Source organism: Capra hircus, chromosome 19, assembly GCF_001704415.2.
Source record: "Capra hircus breed San Clemente chromosome 19, ASM170441v1, whole genome shotgun sequence".
NCBI classification, from domain to species: domain Eukaryota; kingdom Metazoa; phylum Chordata; class Mammalia; order Artiodactyla; family Bovidae; genus Capra; species Capra hircus.
Window position 1 is genome coordinate 16,797,514 of NC_030826.1, and position 22,978 is coordinate 16,820,491.

Consider the following 22,978-nt stretch of genomic DNA (forward strand, 5'->3'; position numbering starts at 1 on the left):
TTTCATGGAAGACAATTTTTCCACGGACTGGGGTGGACGCGGGGTGGGGTTGTGGGGGGGTGGGGGTGTATAAGGATGTTTTCAAGATGATTCAAGCATATTAAATTTATTATGCCCCACTGATCTGATCTGACAGGCGGCGGACCTCAGGTGGTAAAGCAAGGGAGGGAGAGAGTGCATGCTAAGTCGCTTCGGTTGTGTCTGACTCTTTGGGACCCCATGGACTGTAGCCCACCGGGCTCATCTGTCCATGGGATTCTCCAGGCAAGAATACTGGAGTGGGTTTTCATGCCCTCCTCCAGGGGATCTTCCCGACCCAGGGATTGAGTGCGCATCTCTTACATCACCTGATTGGCAGGCGGGTTCTTTACTAGTGCCACCGGGGAAGCCCAAAGGATGGGGAGTGGCTGTAAATACAGATGAAACTTCCGGCTCACCACTCACCTCCTGCTGTGCAGCCGGGTTCCTAACAGGTCATGGACCAGCACTGGTCCGTGGCCAGGGCGCTGGGGACCCTAGCTATAAAGGGAAATAGTGGGCGTGCAGGGCTTGTGCCTCTTTACAATCTCCATAAGCCTTGCAAGTAGTAGGAACTCATGCATATGACTGTTGATTGGCTGATGGAAAAAGCGAGGCAGAGAGGCGCAGCATGGGGCTCAGAAACAGCCCAATGACAATGACAACATGCCCAAAGAGATCATGTGTGTTAGAACCAGACAGACGTGGCTTTGAACCTCAGCTTTTCTACTTAATAGCTGTGTGACCTTGGGCAAGTTGCTTAACCTCTCTGGGCTGTGGTTTTGTCCTCTGCGCAATAAACAACAATATCCACCTGTGGTTACTGTTGCATATGATAGCTGCCCTGGTGAAGGAGCAAAGGGGGAAAGTGAGGAAGGATGTTATACAACTTGGTCCATGAGCTTGGGACGGCTTCCTGGAGGAGGTGATGCATTGATCCAGTCTTGGAGAATGGGCGGAGGTTGCCCAGGCCAAAAAAGGAACAAGAGCTGTTACAGGTAGTGGAAGCAGCAACTAGAAAGCCGCAAGTAGGCGAACCAGCAGGGCACATCCAGAGGTGTCAGAGTTGTTTAATGTAGCTCCACCCACTCACTCATTTATTCATTCACTTGTCCATTGACATGTATTTCTGGAATACCCCCAGGTGCCAGGCCCTGTGCTAGCCACCAGGGGTAGACTCCTCAGTGAACATGCAGGGGTAACCACCGAGCCCCTGAGTTTATCTTCCAGTGAATTCCCATGGCCTCAGATGGGAAGAGGAGGATGGAGCAGACAGAGAGAGCATCATAGAAGGCTGAGTGTGGAGGGTGGGCCTGGATCTTACTCTCAGGGGGATGCACAGCCCTGATGGATTTTAACCACAGGATTAATATAATCAAGTTTGCATTTCTGAAGGAGTGAGCCATGGTTCACTTAAAGGATGGGCTGGAGAAGGTTGTCTGGAATCCAGCAGTCTAGCTAAGAAACTGCAGCAGCCCAAGCAAGAAATGATGGAGGTCATTAAGTTAAAGCCGTGCAGAAGAGAAAGTCAAGTTGGATCCAGAGACAGTGTTGACGGGCCCTGCTGGTTGATTGGACGTGGGATGAGAAAGAGGAAGAGGGGACACCCGCTCTGTGGGTCTGGTTTGAGCCCCTGGGCAGGTGGCAGTGCTATCCCCCAGGACACGTGCACAGGAGAGCCATCCAGTGGGGCGCGGGGCTGAGGAAGCCTTGATCCCATTGGGACATGCTGGTAGTTGGGTGTCTATGTCCCCCTGAAATCATGCGTATCAGGCAGTTGGATCAGTGTGTCTGGAGCCCAAGAGAAAGCTCAGGCTGGAGGCACAGATTACAGGATAGAAAGCATACAGTCAATGCTTGACACTTGAGAGTGGACGTGGCTGCCCGCAGCCCCCCTACCCACCCTGCCCCGGGGAGGGGGGTGGAAAGGGAAGGATTAACAGAGGGAGAAGAGACCAGACTCCATGGCAACAAACCCCAAAGGGTGTCCAGATGTGTTCTGTGATGCCAGAATCCAGCCCATTAACCCGGGGTGAGGAATCACTGGTCCCCAAGAGGGTTGACTATGACGGGCTGTGGGGATGCTGGCCTGCTGTTGGATTTCTGGAGTTCCCAGCCTGCTGCCAAGTCCAAAGTCACCCACGTGCTTCTTTCTCTTCTCTCCCTCAGGTGTTTACAAAATATGGGAAGTGTTACATGTTTAACTCAGGCGAGGATGGCAAGCCTCTGCTCACCACGGTCAAGGGGGGTACAGGCAACGGGCTGGAGATCATGCTGGACATTCAGCAGGATGAGTACCTGCCCATCTGGGGCGAGACAGGTGAGCCGGGCCAGGGGCCGGGGCAGGGGGTGAGGGCGGAGGGGTGCGGCCTCCGGGAGACCTTTGCCTGGAGCAGGTTATCTTGGCCCACCCGGTGAAGGACTGCCTCCATCAAGGGGCGGGTGATACGCCGATGAATGGGAAGGACGTCCCGGCACAAGCTGTGATGCCCTGAGTTTCCCTTGGATTTCACTAAGTGGGAGGGGGCCGGTGCTGGGGATACTGGAAAGTGAAGGCGGATAGGATGAGAGGAGGCGCGGAGGAAGGCTTGAATTAACAAGTTCGGTTGGAGCGGTGGGTGGCGCGATTTCAGGAGAAGAGGAAGTGATGGACCAGCCCCTTCCTCTTCTGCCATCTTGAATATCCCAATCGCGCTACAGGGCCCAGTGGAAAGGAAAGCAGATTTCTCCCGCTGAGGGAAGGTGGAGGGGCTGCTGGAAAATGCAAGGGCACAGACTCAGCCTGCGTGAGCCCATGGGGGACCGGGTGTACAGATCCCAAAGCTTATTTCATGCATCCAGTTATTCGTTTATTTATTCAGCAAACTATTCATAAGCCACATGTGCTATCTCAGGCTTTACACCAAAATAAAGATATTGAATTGAAAAAAGACCAAGCCCTTGATCACAGCCTAGTGGAGGAGACTCACAGTCCACTGGGACCCGAGGGTCCCCGGTGCTGGGGTGGGATGACAGCCTTCACCTGGGAGGAGGGAGGGTTCAGGGAAAGCATTGCAGGGCATAGGGTCCTTGGAGTCTTGAGATTATCTCATGAGATCCTCATGAGAGGGGTGCAGGAAGGACAGGGAAGGCCCTGTGATGATGGAGGGGTGGTTGGAATGATACGGCAGGGAGGCCTAGGGAGTCCGGCAGCCTCTAGATCTCACCAAGTGAAGTGGAAGAGGTGCCCAAGCATGGGACCCTGGATGCCAAGGAGACCCAAAGAGAGATTAAGGTAACCCTAGGTTCAGGGCCGAAAGAGGGGAAGGAAGAGGAAGTCTGGAGGTGCGCCTGAGAGGGCCCCCAGGCAGGGATGAAGGGAGAGCAGAGTGCAGCAGGAAGGAGGCCCGGGCCCTCAGGTTGCAACTGAGGAGGGGGTGAAGGCCACACACCCCAGCCCTCATTTCTTGCAGCCCAGCCTCCATCCCATGATTCCCACAGCCGTTCCCTCAGCCCATCCTGAGGCCTGGCCCTCCCCAGCCCCAGGCCCTCCAGGCTTCTGAGGGCAGCGAGGGCCTCCACCCTGGGGAGGACTGACCACACGCCCAGAGCTCTCTCCCATCCACCGCACTCCCTCTCCAGGCTCCTCGCCTCTGAGCACCCCTCGGGGCATGTTGCGGTCACTCCTCTTGCTCCTGAAGAGTGAGATGGCCTCACAAGCATCACCCACTCATATGATCCAGTACCGTCTCCGGGAGCTCACCGCAGGCTCCAGCCCTCTGCCAAGCAGATGCTTAGTTGAATCCATCCACTTCCCTAAATTCAGGGTCCCCACTGTCTACTTGCCTGGAGAGTCCCCATGGACAGAGGAGCCTGGCTGGCTACAGTCCATGGGGTCCGAAAGACTTGGACACAACTGAGCGACTAAGCACTGCCCTCTAGCAAACAGATAAAGAAATGTGTTAGTGCCACGCACTAGAAAAGGGCCCACAGAGCCTGGGTTTCCAGAACATCCTTCAGGCCAGCCTGTGTTCTGAGACCCGGGGCCCTAAGACAACCCTGGGTCCTGGGAGCTGGGACCAAGTCCCCAAGACCTGGTCCTCTACCTTGGAGACACCAGAACATACTTGCTTGTTGGACCTCTTGTGGAAAAGGAGAGAAATAAAAAATAAAATGAATCCTGGAGGGATGTCCCTGCTGAGCCAGTGGTTAAGAATCCGCCTGCCAATGCAAGGGACACAGGTTCAATCTCTGGTTCGGGAAGATCCCACATGCTGAGGGACAACTAAACCTGTGCACGGCAACTACTAAAGCCTGTGCATCCTAGAACCCAAGCTCTGCAACTAGAGAAGCCACCACAATGAGAAGCCTGCACACCACAATGAGAAGCCTGCACACCACAACTAGAGTAGCCCCTGCTCGCCACAACTAGAGAAAGCCCACGCGTGGCAACAAAGACCCAGCACAGCCAGAAATTAAACTAAAAAGAAAAGAATCCCGGAGACCCCATACCTACAGCCTGACCAAAAGTTAGTTATATCCATCCAGTGTAATGTTGGATTTCTCACCTGTTACCTTGAGTCAGAAGCAAAAGCACATGTATGGACACACACACATGCACACACACACACACACACACACACACACTCGCAAGGCAGGCCGCCCCACTCACTGCCAGACATCCTCACCCAGCATGGCTCCCTGCAGGGTCACCTTGAGTCTCCACACTGACCACTGATGGCCTGGGCTCCAACCACAAGGCCTTTCCCAGGGAATCTGCATTCTGCCCCCTAAAGCTGTGGATGGTCTGAGCAGGAAAGAACCTGAGACCATCTATTCCAGACACACAGACACACCCCTGCATGCCTGTTCTACAGAGGCCTGGTGGGAAGCAGTGATGGACTGATAGTCACATGGTGAATCTGTGGCCAAGCCAGGACCGTACTGACCCAAGCTTCTTGACCAGCCGTCAGCCCTCATGGACCATGAGCTATATCCATTCAGGACAAATCCTTAATTGCAGTTAAGGACCTACTGTGAGCCTAACACTCAGGCAGGACATGGTCGGACTACAGAAGACACAGGACACAGCCCCTGCCTTTCAAGCCACTATCAGGAACCAGAGCTGCACACAGAATCCAGAAGAAGTTCCAGGCTCCCTCCTGCCAGCAGAGTGAGCGTGAGTTGTCCCTAGTGAGACACCAGCACTTGTCACTCAAACCACGTCCTCTGAGGTTGGATAATTCAGGGCGTGAAGGAGAAGGGGTTGAAAGCAGGACAGAAGCCAGAAGAAATTAGTGAGAGAAGAAACTGGTCGTTGCTGCAATGCTAACTGTGCTGTCCTACATGGTAGCCACACTGAGCCTTTGATATGTGATCAATGAGGAACTGAGGTTTTATTATCATAGGATGTATATTCATTTAAATCGCCACAGGGGGAGTGGCCGCCATATTGGAGAGCACAGCTTCAGTAGCTCTGGTTGACTTCTTGAATTTTTGCCTTCGCAGCCATCCCTGCATTCCTCTGGGGCCATAACTACCCTCCCTCCCAGCCTTCCCCTCATGTTGAGCAATAGGAAAGGAAAGGAAAGTGAAGTCAGTCAGTTGTGTCTGACTCTTTGCGACCCCATAGATTTTTTAGCCTACCAGGCTCCTCTGTCCATGGGATTTTCCAGGTAAGAGTACTGGAGTGGGTTGCCATTTCCTTCTCCAGAGGATCTCCCCGACCCAGGGATCGAACCCGGGTCTCCTGCATTGCAGACAGACGCTTTACCGTCTGAGCCACCAGGGAAGCAATAGGAAGGGCTCCTTATCTCCATTTGCCAGGGATGAAGGCTGAGGTTAGGCAACTTCACCCAGGCCACCCAGCCACGCCTCCTGAATCCCCACACCCAGACTTCCTCCACAGCACCTTTCTTCAGGCTGAGAAACCACTGTGTCATGAGCATTTCTTAGAGATTCTGGTCACCTCAAAACTGCTTGTTTCCTGGACTGGTGGCGGGTGAGCCTCACATGGGTGGAATTGAGGTCCACACACCTGCTGAAGGACAAGAGGGGGGCTCTGGTGAATGAGGGATGTTTGTCCATAAGGCCACCTGAGGAGGTGTAGCCACACTCTGCTTTTTGGTCATTGCTCCCAAAGACTGAGGGGATGGCCAAGCCTCATCCCACCTTGGGCTTTGGGAGGGAGCTGCCTTCCTGACCTGCCAAGCCAGGTGGCTCCACGGATGTCACCTTGCCTCCCTGACCTTTTCAATTCCCCTCAATCCCCAGGAAAAGGAACTTGAGTCCTTAGAGGAGACAGATGGGTGACGATGGAGGAGAAAGGAATGGAAAGCTGGCTGTTGAGGGAGTAGCTACAGACAGCTTGATAAGAGGCAGAGCAGTAAGACAAGGAAGTAACTTTATAGAGTCAGACCCATGATCGAACACCCAGCCCTGCCTTTACCAGCAGATCAGATGAGCGCTCTCTGCAAACTCTAAACAGTCAAAGGTTGATAATGACAACCAGTAGATAGGAGGATAGTCAGACCATCCCTGAGGCAGAGACTGTTCCAAATATCCTATTCCGACAAGTGCTCCTATTGGAGCACTTTATCCTCTGGACATCTCATTCTCAAAGCGGAGCCTCTGGCACATTCTTGCTTTACTTCTCAGAAATTTCAGGAAGCACTGGGGGAGCCATGCTTCTGGGTGTAACTCTGACCTACAGGGAGGACCTTTGGTGCCAAAGGGTGAATAAGGAAAAGGCATTCACTTTGGATGGACCCAGCCCTATGGACTCACACTTAGCAAGTAGAAAGTGACTATGAAATCAATCAAAAATGTTCTTTCTCCCAGGCTGACAATGCCTCCTTGGTCAAACATCCTTATGGAAGGCACCCTGGAAATATACCACTTTAAAGAAGGCAGGCTCAGTCACACACATGGGCCTTGCCAGCATGCCCCCAGATCCTGAGTTTTGGATGTTACATGTTACAGGAATAAAAATGATCTGAAGAACCCTGGTTAGGCAGAGTTAAACACGTTAATTCAGGGCGAGGATTCTCCATATATCACATTATGAATCTCCAAGATAGCAACGTTGCATAAAGCATTTATTTCCGCAATGCTTTTGACCGTGGAAAACCTTCTTTTTCATGGAGGACCTCACAAAATAGAAAAAGGACTGAAAAGCTGTCTTAGGCTACAGAAGTGCAGATTTCACGACCAGCATCTTGCTAAAGGAAATTAAATTGAAGGCAGGTGGGAGGTTGTTAAAAATGAAACTCTGTGTAGATGCCTCTGAGTAACTTCAAAGATAAAAGAAATAAGCAGTGGGTTATCTGGGCTGCACATGAGAAAACCCAGATTCAGACAAGCTTGGGAATAAAAGAATTGTATTACCCCTGGAATCCAAGGCAAGCTTCAACAACCCAGCTGCGGGAAGGCAAGGGGGCGGCGTGAGAAACAACTGGAAACAAGGGCACCCGCCTCCTTGGTCTTTCACCCCTTCTTTTTCCTCTCCTCTCTCTGATTTGCTTTTTTCTCTCTCACTAGAGACAGGGTTTCTCCGCACATGTATCTTTTCACACACAGCTCCCAATAGATTTATATTTTTTCATGTCCTACCATCAGCAAGAGGCCACGCTGATTCTCTCACTGTTCTATTAAAAAGAAAAAAAACAAGGAAGGGATTCATTGGCCCAGCCCAGTCAGGTGCTCTCCCCTGGGCCAATCAGTGACCAGTGGGTGTGTCTATGGAAGGACACGGGAGCCCTGAGGGAGCTGGGTTTCCCAAGCCAGTCCTGGGAATGGCCCTCCTCAGGGAGGTGGGGGTGAGCGTGGGGATGGGTTACATCTGAGCGAACTGGAATCAGTGTTCTGGGAGCTCACTAATGGACTTGCATTCTAGATAGATAGGCCCAGAATTATCGCCTTCATTCAAGCTGATGTAGAATACACTTTTTAAAATATTAATGCACTTTAATTTTTCTTTATATTTTCTTTTTTAAAACTTTTTATATTATATTGATATATAGTTGATTAACAATGCCGTGATAGTTTCAGGTGTCCAGCAAAGTGATTCTGTTATACGTACATACGTATCTATTCTTTTTAAAATTCTTTTCCCTTTTAGCTTGCTACATAATAATGAGCAGAGTTCCCCGTGCTATGCAGTAGGTCCCTGCTGAGAATACATTTTTTAAAAGATTTGTTTTTATGTTGACCATTTTTAAAATCTTTACTGAATTTATTACAGAGTTGCTTCTGTTTTATGTTTTGGTTCTTTGGCCAGGAGGCATGCGGAATCTTAGCTCCCCAGACCAGGGATCAACCCTGCACCCTCTGCATTGGAAGGTGAAGTCTTAACTGTTAATACTAGACTTCCAGGGAAGTTCTGAAAATATACTTTTTAATCAAGTAAACTCTGCCTTGATGTCCCCAAATCCTAGTGTTGGGGGGAAATGAATTTGACATTATATTTTTAAGCATAGAAATTATTTTGAGAGTCCTCGCTCTAACAGAGTCGATACCTTACCATGTATCATCTCCCCAGGCTCATTTCCTCCTGCTCGGCCCCGTGTTCTCGTGGCTGTAGCCACTCTGACCTCCCAGTGACTCCCTGTGACTTGCTCAAAGCTTCCCTTTGAGCACCTGCATCCTCCTTTCCCTCTGCCTAGAATTCCCTGCTCAGACCATGTGGCTCATGGCCTCACCTCCATCAAGCCTTGCTCAGATCTCAGCTCCCCTCACTGCCCTGTTTAAAACTGCACTCCACCCCACTCCTCACCCCTCCTTATCTGTTCTGCTTGTCCTCTGTTCCATGTCATGTCATCTTCAAGTATGCCATATGAGTTACTTATTTACTAATATTTTTGGTTGTGAATCTGTCTCTATTGAAACACAGGCTACAAAAGGTTAGGGATCTTGGACTGTCTGGCTCACTGACATCTACCAGGGCAATAGATATCTGTTGATACATTTGTTGAGAGAGAGAAAATATCGCTGTACTGTGCACAGTGATGGACTAGGGTGGTTGGTTGGTTCAGTCGCTATGTTGTGTCCAATGCTTGCAACCCCATGGACTGTAGCCCACCAGGCTCCTCCATCCATGGGATTCTCCAGGCAAGAATACCAGAGTAGGTTGCCGTTTCCTTCTCCAGGGGATCTTTGATCTTGACTCAGGGATCAAACTTGAGTCTCTTTCATTGCCGTCAGTTTTTTGTTTTTTGGTTTTTGGTTTGTTTTTTTTTTTTTTTTTTAATCACTGAGCCACCAGTAGCTACCTTGTGCCATGAACATTCTGTCCCATGAATCCCCAAAGTGACCCTCCAAACAAAGTATAATCCCCATTGAAAAATAAAGAAGCTGGATCCCAGAGAGGTTGAGGAAGCTCCCCAAGAACACACACCTTGCTAAGTAGTTGAACCCAGCTGAAAACCCACTTATGGACTCACAAGCAAGTCTCCTTCCACTGCATTCCTTTAAAACTCAAAAAAGTGATTGTAAAGCACAGCCATAAAAATATCTCAGAAAAAAATTTTCCAGTGGCATCTTTGGAGACAGAATGGCATATAATGATAGGTCTGTTGCTATTCTCCCTTTCTGTTTTTTTCCTCTTTTTTTTTTTCCCATAGCAGAATCCTTGTATTGAACAAAAGCTTTAGCACAGCCCCAATATATAAAGCAGATAAAGGAAGAGCTGCTCTGGTTCAACTGGAGATAGTTTGATTTCTCTGTGCTCCACTGTGGCCAACCTTGAGACTCCCTGAGGAACCCTAGGGCTCCAAGGAACCCAATTTGAAAACTGCTGAATAAGTGGGACTTCTCTAGTCTAGGGGTTAAGATGGTACTTTCAATCCCTGGTTGAGGAACTAAGATCCCATGTGCCATGAGGCATGGCAAAATAAAAATAAAAGTAAATCTTTCTTAAAATTAAAATAAAGGCTGAATGGGCAGCTGATGCTCTTGGGAATGAAAAGCACCCATTGGTCCTATGGCTTGTGTACATCCTGGGATCAGTTCTACCTCCGTCCCTCTTCTCCTGGAACGATGGAAGGAGCCCATGATGTGTCTGCTGAGCCTCAGGGAAGATTATAGTCTAAACTTCTGATTGGACACAGTGGAATGAACATAAGTATGCATGGAGGCTCCCTCCCAAATCTCTCCTAAATGGCAATCGAGATTTTTTTTTCAAGTATAAACCCACAAGGCCAAAGAAGATGGACAAGAAGAGAACAGTAGGTGTCAGCAAGTTTATGGAAAATGGAGAGCAGATGTTAATTGACTGGGCAGAGCAGACAAGGCTGAAAGATCGGGGTCTGCACAGGGAAACCGATTAAAGCCAAACAGTTCTCTCCATAGACAACCCCCTTCCTTGAGAAAGGATGAGGATTGGAGGCAGGAGATGTTGCACGCAATGAGGATGAGAAGTGCAGCTAAAACTAGGAGGATTAGTTAGGAGTCTGTGAAAGAAGTTGTGCAACCAAGTATCTCTCTACACCTGAGCGAAAAATCAGATTGAAAAATAGATAGGCTCAGGACTTCCCTGGTGGTCTAGCAGTTCAGAGTCTGCCTTGCAATGCAGGAGACATGGGTTCGATCCCTGGTTGGGGAACTAAGATCTCGCATGCCAGGGAGTAACTAGGCCCTCGTGTCTCAACTAGAGAGTCCATGCACCACAACGAAAGATACGGCATGTGGCAACAAAGAGCCCCGGGCCGCAACTAAGACCCACTGCAGCCAAATAAATAAGTGAACAAGTAAATTCATTTTTAAAAAGAAATAGGCTCTGGACTGGGGGAAACCAGACTTTTGGCCTCTGTGGGAAAAGGCAAGGGTGGGATGATTTGAGAGAATAGCATTGAAACATGTATATTACCATATGTGAAATAGATCGCCAGTCCAGGGTCGATGCATGAGACAGGGCGCTCAGGGCCAGTGCACTGGGATGACCCTGAGGGATGGGATGGGGAGGGAGGTGGGAGGGGGGTTCAGGACGGGGCACACATGTACACCCGTGGCTGATTCATGCCAATGTATGGCAGAAACCACTACAATAGTGTAAAGTAATGAGCCTCCAATTAAAATAAACTAATTAATTTTTTTAAAAAAGAAAAAACAGAACTAATTTTAAGAAAGGGGGAAGAAAGAACTGAGGGCATGGGTGAGGTGCTGTGTAGAAACCAGGGAGATAAGATGAGCTTCCATCTACTGAGTAGTGCGATCCTCAGTCAGACTAATCTACCCCTCCCACCCCTAACCAGAAGCCTGGAGACACCCACAAGCTCAAGAGAAAATATCCACAGAGAATGACAGTTGCAGTCCCCATACAGTTAGATCATCCTAGGGTGAAATCCCCTGGTAAGTCCTCTCACATACAAAGAAGACTGTCGGACATTAAATACCTCTTAATGATGAATGGAGAGTCAAAAAGTCAAGCACTTGAGAGAAGCCACTTAACAGAAAGGGGCTTCCCAGTTGGCGCAGTGGAAAAGAATCAGCTTGCCAATGCAAGAGATTTGAGTTTGATCCCCAGATCAGGAAGAGCCCCTAGAGAAGGAAGTGGCAACCCACTCCAATATTCTTGCCTGGGAAATCCCATGGACAGAAGAGCCTGGCCGACTACAGTCTATGGGGTTGCAGAGTTGGACACAACTGAGCAACTGAGCCTGCACACACGCTAACAGGAAAGGAATCAAAACCAAACAAACGAAAAAGAAACTTTGAGGAAATAGAGATAATGGTTAATGGCATGAGTTCTAGAGCCTTGGCTCAAATCCCAGCTATTCAGCTTACCAGCTGTGTGACCTTAGACAAGTTACTTAGTTTCTCTGAGCCTCAGTTCCATTATCTCTAAAATAAGAATAATATTATTATCTATTCTTTAAGGTTGTTAGGAAGGTAGAAATGAGTTCATATTTTTGTGAAACACTTAGCAAAGTGCCTGAATAATATCAGGCACTATGTACATGTTTGATAAATAAAAAATAAATGCAGAGAGCAGAAGAAAACATCAAAACATTTTAATTAAAATTCTCAAGAGGTAAGAGAGATACTGCACTCGTAAACACCAGCTATTAAATTGGATGCTATTAAAAAGTAACATCCAAAGGAAAAAATATTTTTTAAACCTACTGAAAATTAAAAATATGATTGCAAACATTTTTTAAACCCACAGAAGGATTGGAATTGAGGAAACTGCCTGAAAAGTAAAACAAAAAAGATGAACAGATGGAAAATGGGAGAGAAAAAAAATGCAAAAATGAGAAAGCAAACCGAGAAAGCTCAACATCCTACAACTAAGATTTCTAGAATTACAAAAGTGAGAGCGTGGAGAAGAAGAGGTTGCCAAAGAAATAAAATAAGAAAAATTCCCAACTGACCCACATGATTTTCCATAATGAAAGAATTCACTAAGTCCTGTCTGCAATAAGTGGCAAGAGAACCAGACCAAGATGCATCCTTGCAAAATTCAGGCTCACAAAGAGAACGTTTCTAAAGGTTCTGGAGAGAAAAAAAAAAACAGTCAAATACCTAGAATCTAAAATTAGAATCAACTTCTCAATGCATGCAGTAGAAGCCGGAAGACAACGGCAGAATGCCCTCAAATTTGGGGCAGGGCCCAGGGAGCAGGAATCTTTCTTGTCTAAGAGAGAACTCTATATCCAGCAACCTATAAATTAAGTAAGAGTAGAATTTGGTTTCAAATATATTTGATATATCAAGAGTAGAGCATTTAGTTTCTGCTCTCTTAAGGGCTTCCCTGATAGCTCAGATGGTGACAAATCTGCGTGCAATGCTGAAGACCCAGGTTCAATCCCTGGGTCAAGAAGGTCCCCTGGAGAAGGGAATGGCAACCCACTCCAGTGTTCTTGCCTGGAGAATTCAATGGATGGAGGGGCCTGATGGGCTACAGTCCATGGGGTCGCAGAGAGTCTGACACGACTGGGCGATTAACACTTTGGGTTCCCTGTTGGGTCAGATGGTAAAGAATCTACCTGCAATGTAGGAGACCTGGGTTTTGTCTCTGGGTCAGAAAGATATGTTACAGTGTTATCAACCATAGTCACCATGTTTTATATAAAATCTTCTGACCTTTGACATCTTATAACTGAAGGTTTGTACACTTTGTACACTTTTTCTACCCTCTCCATTCCACCCACCCCCAGCCCTTGGAAACCACTTTTCCACTCCTTCTATGAGTTTGATCTCTTTATTTGTTTTGGCTATTTCTGCTATAGGAAGTGAAGTCGCTCAGTCGTGTCCGACTCCTTGCGACCCGTGAACTGTAGCCCACCAAGCTCCTCCGTCCGTGGGATTCTCCAGGCAAGAATTCTGGAGTGGGTTGCCATTTCCTTCTCCAGGGGATCTTCCCGACCCAGGGATCGAACCCAGGTCTCCCACATTGCAGGCAGATGCTTTAACCTCTGCACCACCAGGGAAGCCCTCTGCTATAGGTACAAGCCAAACAAAACAAAAAGAAAAAAAAGATAAGAAAAACAAAACCAAAAGAAAAAAAATAAGAAAAACAAAACAGTTTCACAAGGAAGAGATCAAAAATGTTATATACTCTAAGGCTAGGGTGTGGGTAATATTTGCATAGCCTTAATTAAGTGAAAGCTGGTTACTGACATCTAGGTGAAAGGCAAGGGAGTATGCCGGGATATTTCATATAAGGAGCTTGCAGCCTCAGCTCCCATGGTGGAAATTCAGTAGATAGTACTTAAAAGTTACAAAAATCAAGAAATAACTATCAAGCAGTTGATGTCCATGAAACTATGAAAGTCAGTTCTGGGAGAAACAGCTCCAACTCTTGAGAGTAACTGCCTCTGAGTGTGTCTCAGGGGATGGAGACAGGTGGAGCAGGAAAATACTATTTTTCATTAAAAGCCTTGAGGTACCATTTGGCTTTTAAAATTATGTACATGTATTGCTTTGATCAAAATTAAAATTAAATTAAAAAATAATCATAAATTTTCCACATAGCTGGAGGGCCTGAGCAACTCTCAAAGGTAGCATGATTCCCCGCCCCCATCACAAATAGGACAGAGCAAAAGTGGAGGGAGATGGTTGCTATGGTTTCCCCGACATCTCTGCCTCTGGGAGAGACTTTTGTGCTATTGCCTGGTACCAAGGACCTCTCCACAAGGAGAGGTGTGGGCTCTGGTTGAATTCTGAAAGTCTAGAGTACCAGACTATGCTGCATGCAGCCAGCTGTGATTCTGAGCTCACTCTCAAGAGTGGACCTTTATCCTGGAGAGGTGGTCTCCACAGGTGCCAAAGAGTCTGCAGAAATGATGCCATGAGTCAGAAGCCCCCTTGGAGGCAGGCATCAATTAAGTAGATCAATCTGTGAAGACCTGCTTCATGCAGATGCTAAGTGCTGGGCAGGACATATACGTGCTCTAGTTAAATCTCCCAGGCAGCCAGGCAACGGTCAGAGGGGACCATTTAGGAGATAGATGAAACAGCCCCAGTTCTGAGCTCACATCTCACAGAGCCTACTGTGTGCCTGACACTCAGGGATACAGATGTAAGGCCCAGTCCAGGGCCTTACATCAAATGGTTACATCAAAGCATTCACTGTCTAGGGGCTATCTCAAGGGCTCCTTTTATGTAGGAGATGGAAACTCACTGATCCAAGAGTTCTCCTGTTAAATGCCTCAAGGAATGGCAGGCAATTGCAGTCTGCTCGGGAGGCATGTAAACAATTAAATGTCATGAAGTGTTAAGACAGGTAGAGGAAAGCTGGGGTACAAAGGAAGAGATAAACTGTTTTAGAAGAGAAGAAAACTGTTTCTCAGGGAGGCTTCAGAGAGGAGATGACCTCTGGTCCCATGCTCAGGCCTGTTTGCCAGGTGGCTGGGCAGTATGTGGGGGTCAGAAGAGGGGGTAAGTCGTAGGGAGGGGAGATTCCACGCAGAGGGAGGGGAATTGAGAGCAAAGGCCAGGACCAGCCCCTGATGTCCAGCGGTGGCTGGGTCCAAGGGTGAGGTTTGGGGCTAGAGAGGTAGGCAGAGACCAGCCCTTCACAGGCCTGGTGTGTTCTGCTGCAGCGTAGATCGTCCCCTACGGGTCCTGCTACCCACAGTGTGGTCCTCCAGCCAACAGCACTGGCATCCCTGGAGAGCTCACCAGTAATGCAGAACTCAGACCCTGCCCCAAGTCTGCCTGGTAAAAGGATCCCCGGTGACTCACATTCAGTAGGAGAAGCTCTGATCTAGACCACTGTTCCCATCCTTTGGAAATACGAGGATGCCTTTTTAACATCCCAGATATTTCTCAGACATCACCCACACCCGAATGCTATCGTGTTTTTTACATTCATTCATTGAAAAAAATTCAATAACAGAAAGTTGCTATGAATTTGGTAATGCTTTGAACAAGATTTGCAATCTATATACAGGATCTGTTCAGCAATCTGGTGGGACCTAACGTCTGCCGGCAGGGTGCGTCAACAGAATCTTTATCAACAGAATCCTAATCATTCACCAACTTTCCCTGTAGCTTCGGAGACATGGCACTTTCTCCTACACGCTGGTTACCCGCCCAGACTTATCAGCCCTCTCAGTCATTTATAATCTCTGAGCCTGAATGAACTAGGGAAACTCATTATTTAAATAATCCTTGAAATAAATCTTTTTGTAATGAGCCTAGACCCAACTCCACGTTCGGTGCCTTCTCTAATGTATGTTTGGTAACTGTTCTGTTTAATAGAATTGCACTTCTCTGTTGCATAACCAAGACCTAACATTAACCCTCACCCTGCCTGACCCTCGAGCCCCAAGCATCTAACCAACTCTCCTGGGTATTCTCAGGTTTTGACCCTTCAAATACCAGAAGCTTGCATGTCCGTTGGCTCAGAAAGCCCGGTTTACTTCTTTGAGAAAGGGATGCTCTGTCTCTGGGCACAAGCTGTGCCCACCCTAACCCTACCCAGTGTAAGAAGTGGGACCTCTGGAACACCACAAGCCATGCAGGACAGGTGGTTCTCCTGGGGGAGTTGGAGAGAGGGTCCCAGGACCCTCCCCACATATGCCTGGCCAAGCCAAGCACGTCCCTAAGAGCACCTCAGCTAGTGAGCACTTCAGATACAAAGATGCACTGGGGTCAGCTCTGTTGGGGTCAGCATGAAAACAAGAGTGCTCCGTGGGACTTCCCTGGCGGTCCACTGGTTAAGACTCTATGTTTCCAATGCCGGTGGCACGTGTTTGATCCCTGATCAGGGATCTAAGAACCCATATGCCAAATAAATAAATAAGTTGATTAAATAAATTCTCCTAGAAAATAAGTTTAAAATACTTTAAAAAAAAAAAAAAGAGTGCTTCAGTGGTTATATCTTCAGATCCTGGAAGAAGGGGTGGAGCTAGAAAGAGGGGATAAAATCTATAAGCAGGAAATTTCAACTCAATGCAAAGATAGACTTTGGAGACCAAAGGCTACCCCTGCAGGTAGTGAGGTCTCCATTCCCAACTGTGCTTCAACCAACAGCTGCCCTTCAGTGGACATTGGGGCACAGGGGCCTCCTGCTGCCTCTCAGAAGTGAAGTGGTAGATGCCCTCTGGGGATGCTCCCAGTCAGGATCCAACCAGGAAACCAGCAGCACCCACAGATCGGGTAATGCAAGGAATGATTAGTGAAGGGCTAGTCCACAAAGGCGCAGGCAAGGCTCGAAGAAGGCAGCACCAATGGGGCTTCCAGGTAGCGCTAGTGGTGCCTGCCTGCCAATGCAAGAGACGCAAGAGACACAAGTTTGATCCCTGGGTGGGGAAGCTCCCCTGGAGGAGGGCATGGCAACCCACTCCAGTATTCTTGCCTAGAGAATCCCATGGACAGAGGAGCCTGGCGGGCTACAGTTTATAGGGTCAGAAAGAATCGGACACGACTGGAGTGACTTAGCATGCATGCACACACCAGTGTGTGCTGAGCCTGGTAGCAGAGAGAGCCATTTCCATGCCTGGGAAAGACGGAAAGAGCCAGTATCAGAATGGAGAGCTAGTCCCCCAGCCCAGGGCTGTGCGCTTCAAGGTGGCATGCAGCTGACCCACAGGGACCAGAGGACAGAGTGGAGAGACTAAATAGCCCAGCCTGACTCTCCCGTCTCCCCTTGTTTATCACCTGGGCCCACCACTGGCTAAAGTCAACCAGAAGCTAGAGGGCAAGGGAGCCCAGCAGTACACTCTACCCACGGGGAGCTCCCAGTGCAGAGAGCAGAGTGGAGAGGATGGTGAGGGGACACACAGAGCCATCCTGTGCTGAGATGCATCTCACTGTATGGCTGACCTCCCTCCCACCCTTTACTCCCAAGCTAGCCATCCTAGCCACTGTTACAGTTTCCTCCAACCCAAGATTGCTTTATACCAGTACATCCTCGCCTTAGCCTAGAAAATTCCTCCAGATTTTCAGAGACGCTTCTTTGCCTCCCTCTCTCCAGTGTTTATTACCTCGGTTCGCTTCCTGTAATTTGCAAAGATTAAAGATGTAAGCTGCTTTCCTTGCAATGTGCTTTCTCTACCCCATTATGCTTTCTGCCCCTCACTCCCCATCTCCTCCCGCAGAGCTTCCCAGCCCCTTTCTGCAGGCACAGGAAATGCTCGACTTTACCGGCTGCCAGCCATGGCCCGGCTCCTAAAAAAATGCTGGGAGACTCTGGCTTCTGCAGGTTGAAGCCTCTTTACTACCTTCCTCCTGATTCAACATCACCTTTCATGTTAGGCCATCAGGATCTCAGCTTGGTCCCAATTAGCAAGGGCTTCTGACGCTGTGTGCATGTAGTAACCTCTCGTTCTCTGCTCTCTGTCTCTCCCTGGGGCTTTGAATCCTGGTGTTCATGATGTGTAAACAAATCCTCACTGCACTGGGAGCCTGCCCTCTTTGAAGCCACTCAGTGTTGAATCATTTGGTGGAGAAAGGAAGAGGAAGATGTGAACATTTCTGTTCAGCACCAAGCAGGGTTATCATCAGGGCTGGCTTCGTGGGCGTGTGAGCACTGCAATCACACAGGCTCAGGAGGGTCACGCTCTTGAGGTTTTTGTTTTTTGGCTGCACTGCGTGGCATATGGGATCTTAGTTCCCTAAGCAGGGATCTATCCCATGCCTCCTGCATTGGAAGCTCAGGGTCTTAACCACCAGATCACCAGGGAAATCCCAGACCCTTGGTTTAGTGCTTTGCTATGGCAGCTCCGTGGTTAAGAATCCACCTGCTGATGCAGGAAATACGATTTCAATCCCTGGGTCAGAAAGTTCCCCTGGAGAAGGAAATGGCAACCCACACCAGTATTCTTGCCCAGGAAATCCCAGGGACAGGGGAGTCTGAAGGGCTACAGTCCATGGGGTCGCAAAAGAGTCGGACATGACTTAGTGACTGAATAACGACAACTGCTGTCTTGAGTTTCTCAGTAAGTCTTTAACGGTGGGCCCCACATTTTCTTTTGGTTCCCAGGATTGTGCAGATGGTGCCAGTTATGGCGATTGTTATTATCGCTGCTGTTGCTGTGGTTCTGTGTGCAGCCCAGTGGCATCTCAGCAGATGAGGCCTTCTGCCTCCTGCAACACGGGAGGAATCCTATCGCTGGGTGGTAGGTGGTGCTGGTGTTTCCCAGGGTCCAGGTAAACCCTGGGCAGACTCCCAGCAGGTCCAAGGGCAGAGAACAGTCAGCGTAGCAGAGGACGCTCCCTCACTAATTCACTTCATTCCACAAACAATTACTGAGCTCTGCTCTGTCCCAGGCACTTTCGGGGATATGACAATGAAAAGGATATTATCTTTCTCCAGCCCCCAGAGCTATGAACCAGGTCATCCGCTCACATGAAATAAACCACACTCCTAGTTGGGGGAAGGAAGAGTGCCAAGTTAGGAGTCAAGACGCCTGGTTTTTGACCCCTGCTCTGTTCCTGGTTTTTGACCCCTGCTCTGTTCTTAACTTGCTGTGTGACCTTGGCCAAATCACTTCCCTTCTCTGGACTAGGTCACTGCTTGCCCAAATATGTTTGGCCGCAGATAATTTGTATCAGAATCCCTAGACATGCAGATTCCTGAGCTTCACCCCAGAGACATAGTAGCAGAATTTCTAGGGCTGAAACTTCCCTGGTGGTCCAGCAGTCAAGAACCCGCCTGCCAATGCAGGGGACAAGGGTTCAATCCCTGGTCCAGGACGATTCCACGTGCGCGGAGCAGCTAAGCCCGTGTGCCACAATTACGGAAGCCCGTGTACCCAGAGTCCATGCTCCACAACAAGAGAAGTCACTGCAATGAGAAGCCCGTGCCCTGCAATGAAGAGTAGCCCCCACTGGCCGCAACTAAAGAAAACCTGCACACAGCAATGAAGATCCAGTGCAACCAAAAGTAAACAAATATTTTTAGAAAGAGAGATTTTCTCATTAATTTTTCGAAGAAGGAAAGGTCCCAGGAGTGGTCACCCAGAGCCTTGTACATGATTGCGACTTGCATTCTATTCTGGTACCCTTTGGAGGTAACATGGGCTGAGCCTTTGGTTCTAACAATCTGTGCTTCATGGTGTCATTTCTTAAAGTGGGTCTTTGTATTTGCACTGAGAGTGTGCCTTGTCCAGAAGAGGCAAGAGCCAAGGGGATTAGTGACGGGCAGGCACTGGAGGGGACTGTTGTGCCTTATCAAACTGGAGAATTGCTCCATTAAAGGGAGCTGAGGGCAGTTCTGTGAAGGAAGAGTAAGTCTTATCTGGAGATGTGAGAGTCAGTGGCGCTCTGGGAGGACAGGGTCAGGGAGCCTCTGGGACTAGGCATGGGCTGCCCACAAACATGCGCAGCTCTGCTGCTCAGCACCCCGCCCAAATCTCCTGCTTCTGGGCAAGAGACACCACAGGGTACCTGCTTGGGGAAGCGGGCTGCTCAAGCCCTTGTCACCCCCACTGCTCTGAGATGCCTCGGATCTGCTCACAGCTGGCCGTCTACAACTACACTGGCCAGTAAGGTGGTCAGCAGCCACATGTGGCTACTTAATTTCAATTAATTAAAATTCAGTTGGATAAAAAAAATGAAAAGATAAATAAAGCAGGCCAGATAAAGGTAAATATGTGAAATGATGGATATGTTAATAAGAAGTGGAACCCTTTAAATTTTAATTAAAATTCAATTGGCTAAAAAGTAAATAGATAAATAAACCAGCCCAGGAAAAGGTAAATATGTGCAGTGACTGTTGTTGTTGTTCAATCGCTCTGTCGTGTCCAATTCTTTGCAACCCCATGGACTGCAGCACACCAGGCTTCCCTGTCCTTCACCATCCCCGGGAGTTTGCTTGAACTCATGTCCATTGAGTCAGTGATGCCATCCAACCATCCCATCCTCTGTCGCCCCCTTCTCCTCCTGCCTTCAATCTTTCCCAGCATCAGGGTCTTTTCCAATCAGTTGGCTCTTCGCATCAGGTGGCCAAAGTATTGGAGCTTCAGCTTCAGCATCGATCCTTCCAATGGATATGTTAATTAACCCGATGAGCGGGGAGGGATCCTTTCACAATGTATACGTATATCAAATTATCCCACTGTGCCCTTTAAATACCATATGATTTTGTCAACTATGGCTCAAAAAGTTGGGGGGGTGGTATTTATTTATCTATTCATTTATCAATTCAGTTCCTCGGTCGCACTAGTCACATTTCCTGTAGCTAGCAGTACCAAGTGGGATCGCACAGATTATAAAACATTCTGTCTTCGCAGAAGGTTCCTCTAGACAGCACTGTCCTGAAGGAGGCAGAAACCTGATTCCTCGTTCTCTTCTGCCCCTGGGTGGCTGCATGTTTGTAACAATACGAGGATACTCAGGAATTTACTCTGCCCGGCCCCAGCTGCTTCTGGAATGAATGCCCCATCCAAACCCTAACTCAGCCTGGGAAGCCTTGGGTGGCTCTCACTAACACAGGCATGCCTGGCTGTCTGCCTTGCCCATTACTCACAGCCCTTCTGACACCAAGCCCTCATTCCTCATTTCTCCCTGTAACCACTGGCTCCTCCTCCGAGCCTGTCTGACAGGCTCGAAGGTTTCCGAAGCTCACTTTATATCACAGGCACACAGCTTCCCTAGCTCTGGAAAACGCGTTTTGGCATCTCACCTGTCCCACCCCCCTGCAGCTCACTGAACGTGGTTTTTGTTCATCCAGGCACGGATATTCCTGTCCCCCAGCATCACCGGTGTTCACTCTCCTCCCCCATCACAGATTGTTCTTTAGGCTCCTTGGGCGGACCTTAGAAAACACAGCCCCTGACAGCTGGCCGCTCAGCCCTCCTCTCCCCATCCTGTCCGCCTTCTCTGGCATTCCCCTTTCCTGATGGAGCTGTAGGCTAAGCCCTGGGCTGGACTGTGGGTACCAGACGGAGCAAGAAGCCCTCTCTTCTCTTGAGGCATCCACCATCCACCGGAGGGGTCGACACAAGCACGGAGGGACATGGGGCGGGAGTTTGGATGGACCGATCTGGGTAGAGACGGCAGAAGAGTTGACCCGCCTGCAGGAAAAGAGATGTCCCTGGGACTCTCCTGCTCCAGGAGGATGCATATGAAAGGATTCCCAGCCAAGGCCCTCTTTTGCCTAAACTCCGTATCAACGGCTGTCCTCCTCATCTAGGTCGTGAGAGCCCTGCCCATCCGTCCTCCCACTCCACCTGCCCTGTGCCCCCGACCTTGGAATTCTCACCAGCTCCAGGCCTCTCCCCTGCCTTGGTCACCAGCCTCCAGACTTTCCCAGGCCCTGAACAGTCACACGCCTGGCTCCAGCCCTTCCATCCTCCTCACCTTTCTCCTCTGTGCCAGCTTTAGAGCATGTCCCAAACTGTCCCCATGCTATGGCCCTGGTGTTGACGATCCCCCTTCCTTGACCTCTGACCTCCACCACTGCCACACCCCATCGTAACTGATTTCTGCATTTACCCATCCTCTTCTCATTCGCTGCGTTTGGAACACTCCTTGATGCGGACTCTGGATTGGCCTTGCCCTTTAATGCGTGAGTGAGGTTGGAATCACAGATGTCTCCCTCATCCATTCAACAATCATTCTCTGGATGCCTGCAAGATGCCCTAGTGGAAAAGACAGTGAGATAAAGGATGGTGATGTGGTGTGGCAGAGGCTTTGCTAGGTGTATGTGAAGAATACAAGCAGGCAGAAGGAGTTGCTCTGGGTGGGGCTGAGGGCTGAACCTTCGTTGACGAGGGCAGTGGTCAGTCAAGTGGACCAAGTAGCTCTCTAGGCTCCTCTGTCCGTGGGATTCTCCAGGCAAGAATATTGGAGTGGGTAGCCATTCCCTTCTCCAGGGCATCTTCCCGACCCTGGGATCGAACCTGGGTCTTCCACATTGCAGGTAGATTCTTTACTATCTGAGTCACCAGGAAAGCCCAAGTAGAAAGACATTCCAGGGCGTATGAGATGCGTGCGCACCCCTGCCGCGCAGAGATCAGTAACAACCAATCCGATTGGTTGATCGGGGATCAGTAACAGCCAATCTGGTGGCCCTGATGGGTTGAACCACGTGGTGCCATGAAGCAGAGGGCTGCCCAGAAGGAGGCTGGAGCAGGGGCGGGTGAAGGCGATTGGGCTCCTTACAAGTGACTCGGGTTTGCAGTTTGGAAAGTTCGTTCTTCGGGCTTTTTGCACAGAATAAGACAGAGAAGGAGGCCCAGGAAAGGGTGAAGGATCCCCTATGTGCATTCCCTACCAATTTTGAGCACCAACACATAGGATGAGCCAGGCGCTGCTGCCCCACCCCTTCCTGCTGTGCCTTCCACCGGTCACTGCCAGAAAGAGAAAAAGGGGAGGAGCTTCCCTTCCAGTTGCCCGTCTCCTGCAGCTCCAAGGGGCTTGCAAGCAAGCCCCATATCTCTCTTCTGACCGCAGCAACATTGTGTTTTCATTCTCCTGATCCCCTCGCCTCGACTCGGCCCATGGCCCAGTAGAGAAGTCAGTGAATAAAAAGCATAGGTGCAGCCAACACGACATTGTAAAGCACTCATCCTCCAATCAAAACAAGCAAACA

The 22,978-nt window shown here is 49.2% G+C and overlaps 1 protein-coding gene across 2 annotated transcripts in view; it reads left to right on the forward strand.

The window, feature by feature from the left end:
* Positions 1 to 22,978, forward strand: part of ASIC2 (acid sensing ion channel subunit 2) — a 1,227,754-nt gene that overhangs the window by 1,127,526 nt on the left and 77,250 nt on the right. For both annotated transcript variants that reach the window (XM_018064239.1, XM_018064238.1), the window contains exon 2: positions 2,188 to 2,338. In XM_018064239.1, the coding sequence (XP_017919728.1) occupies positions 2,188 to 2,338 (151 nt within the window). The remainder of the gene's footprint in view (positions 1 to 2,187; positions 2,339 to 22,978) is intronic.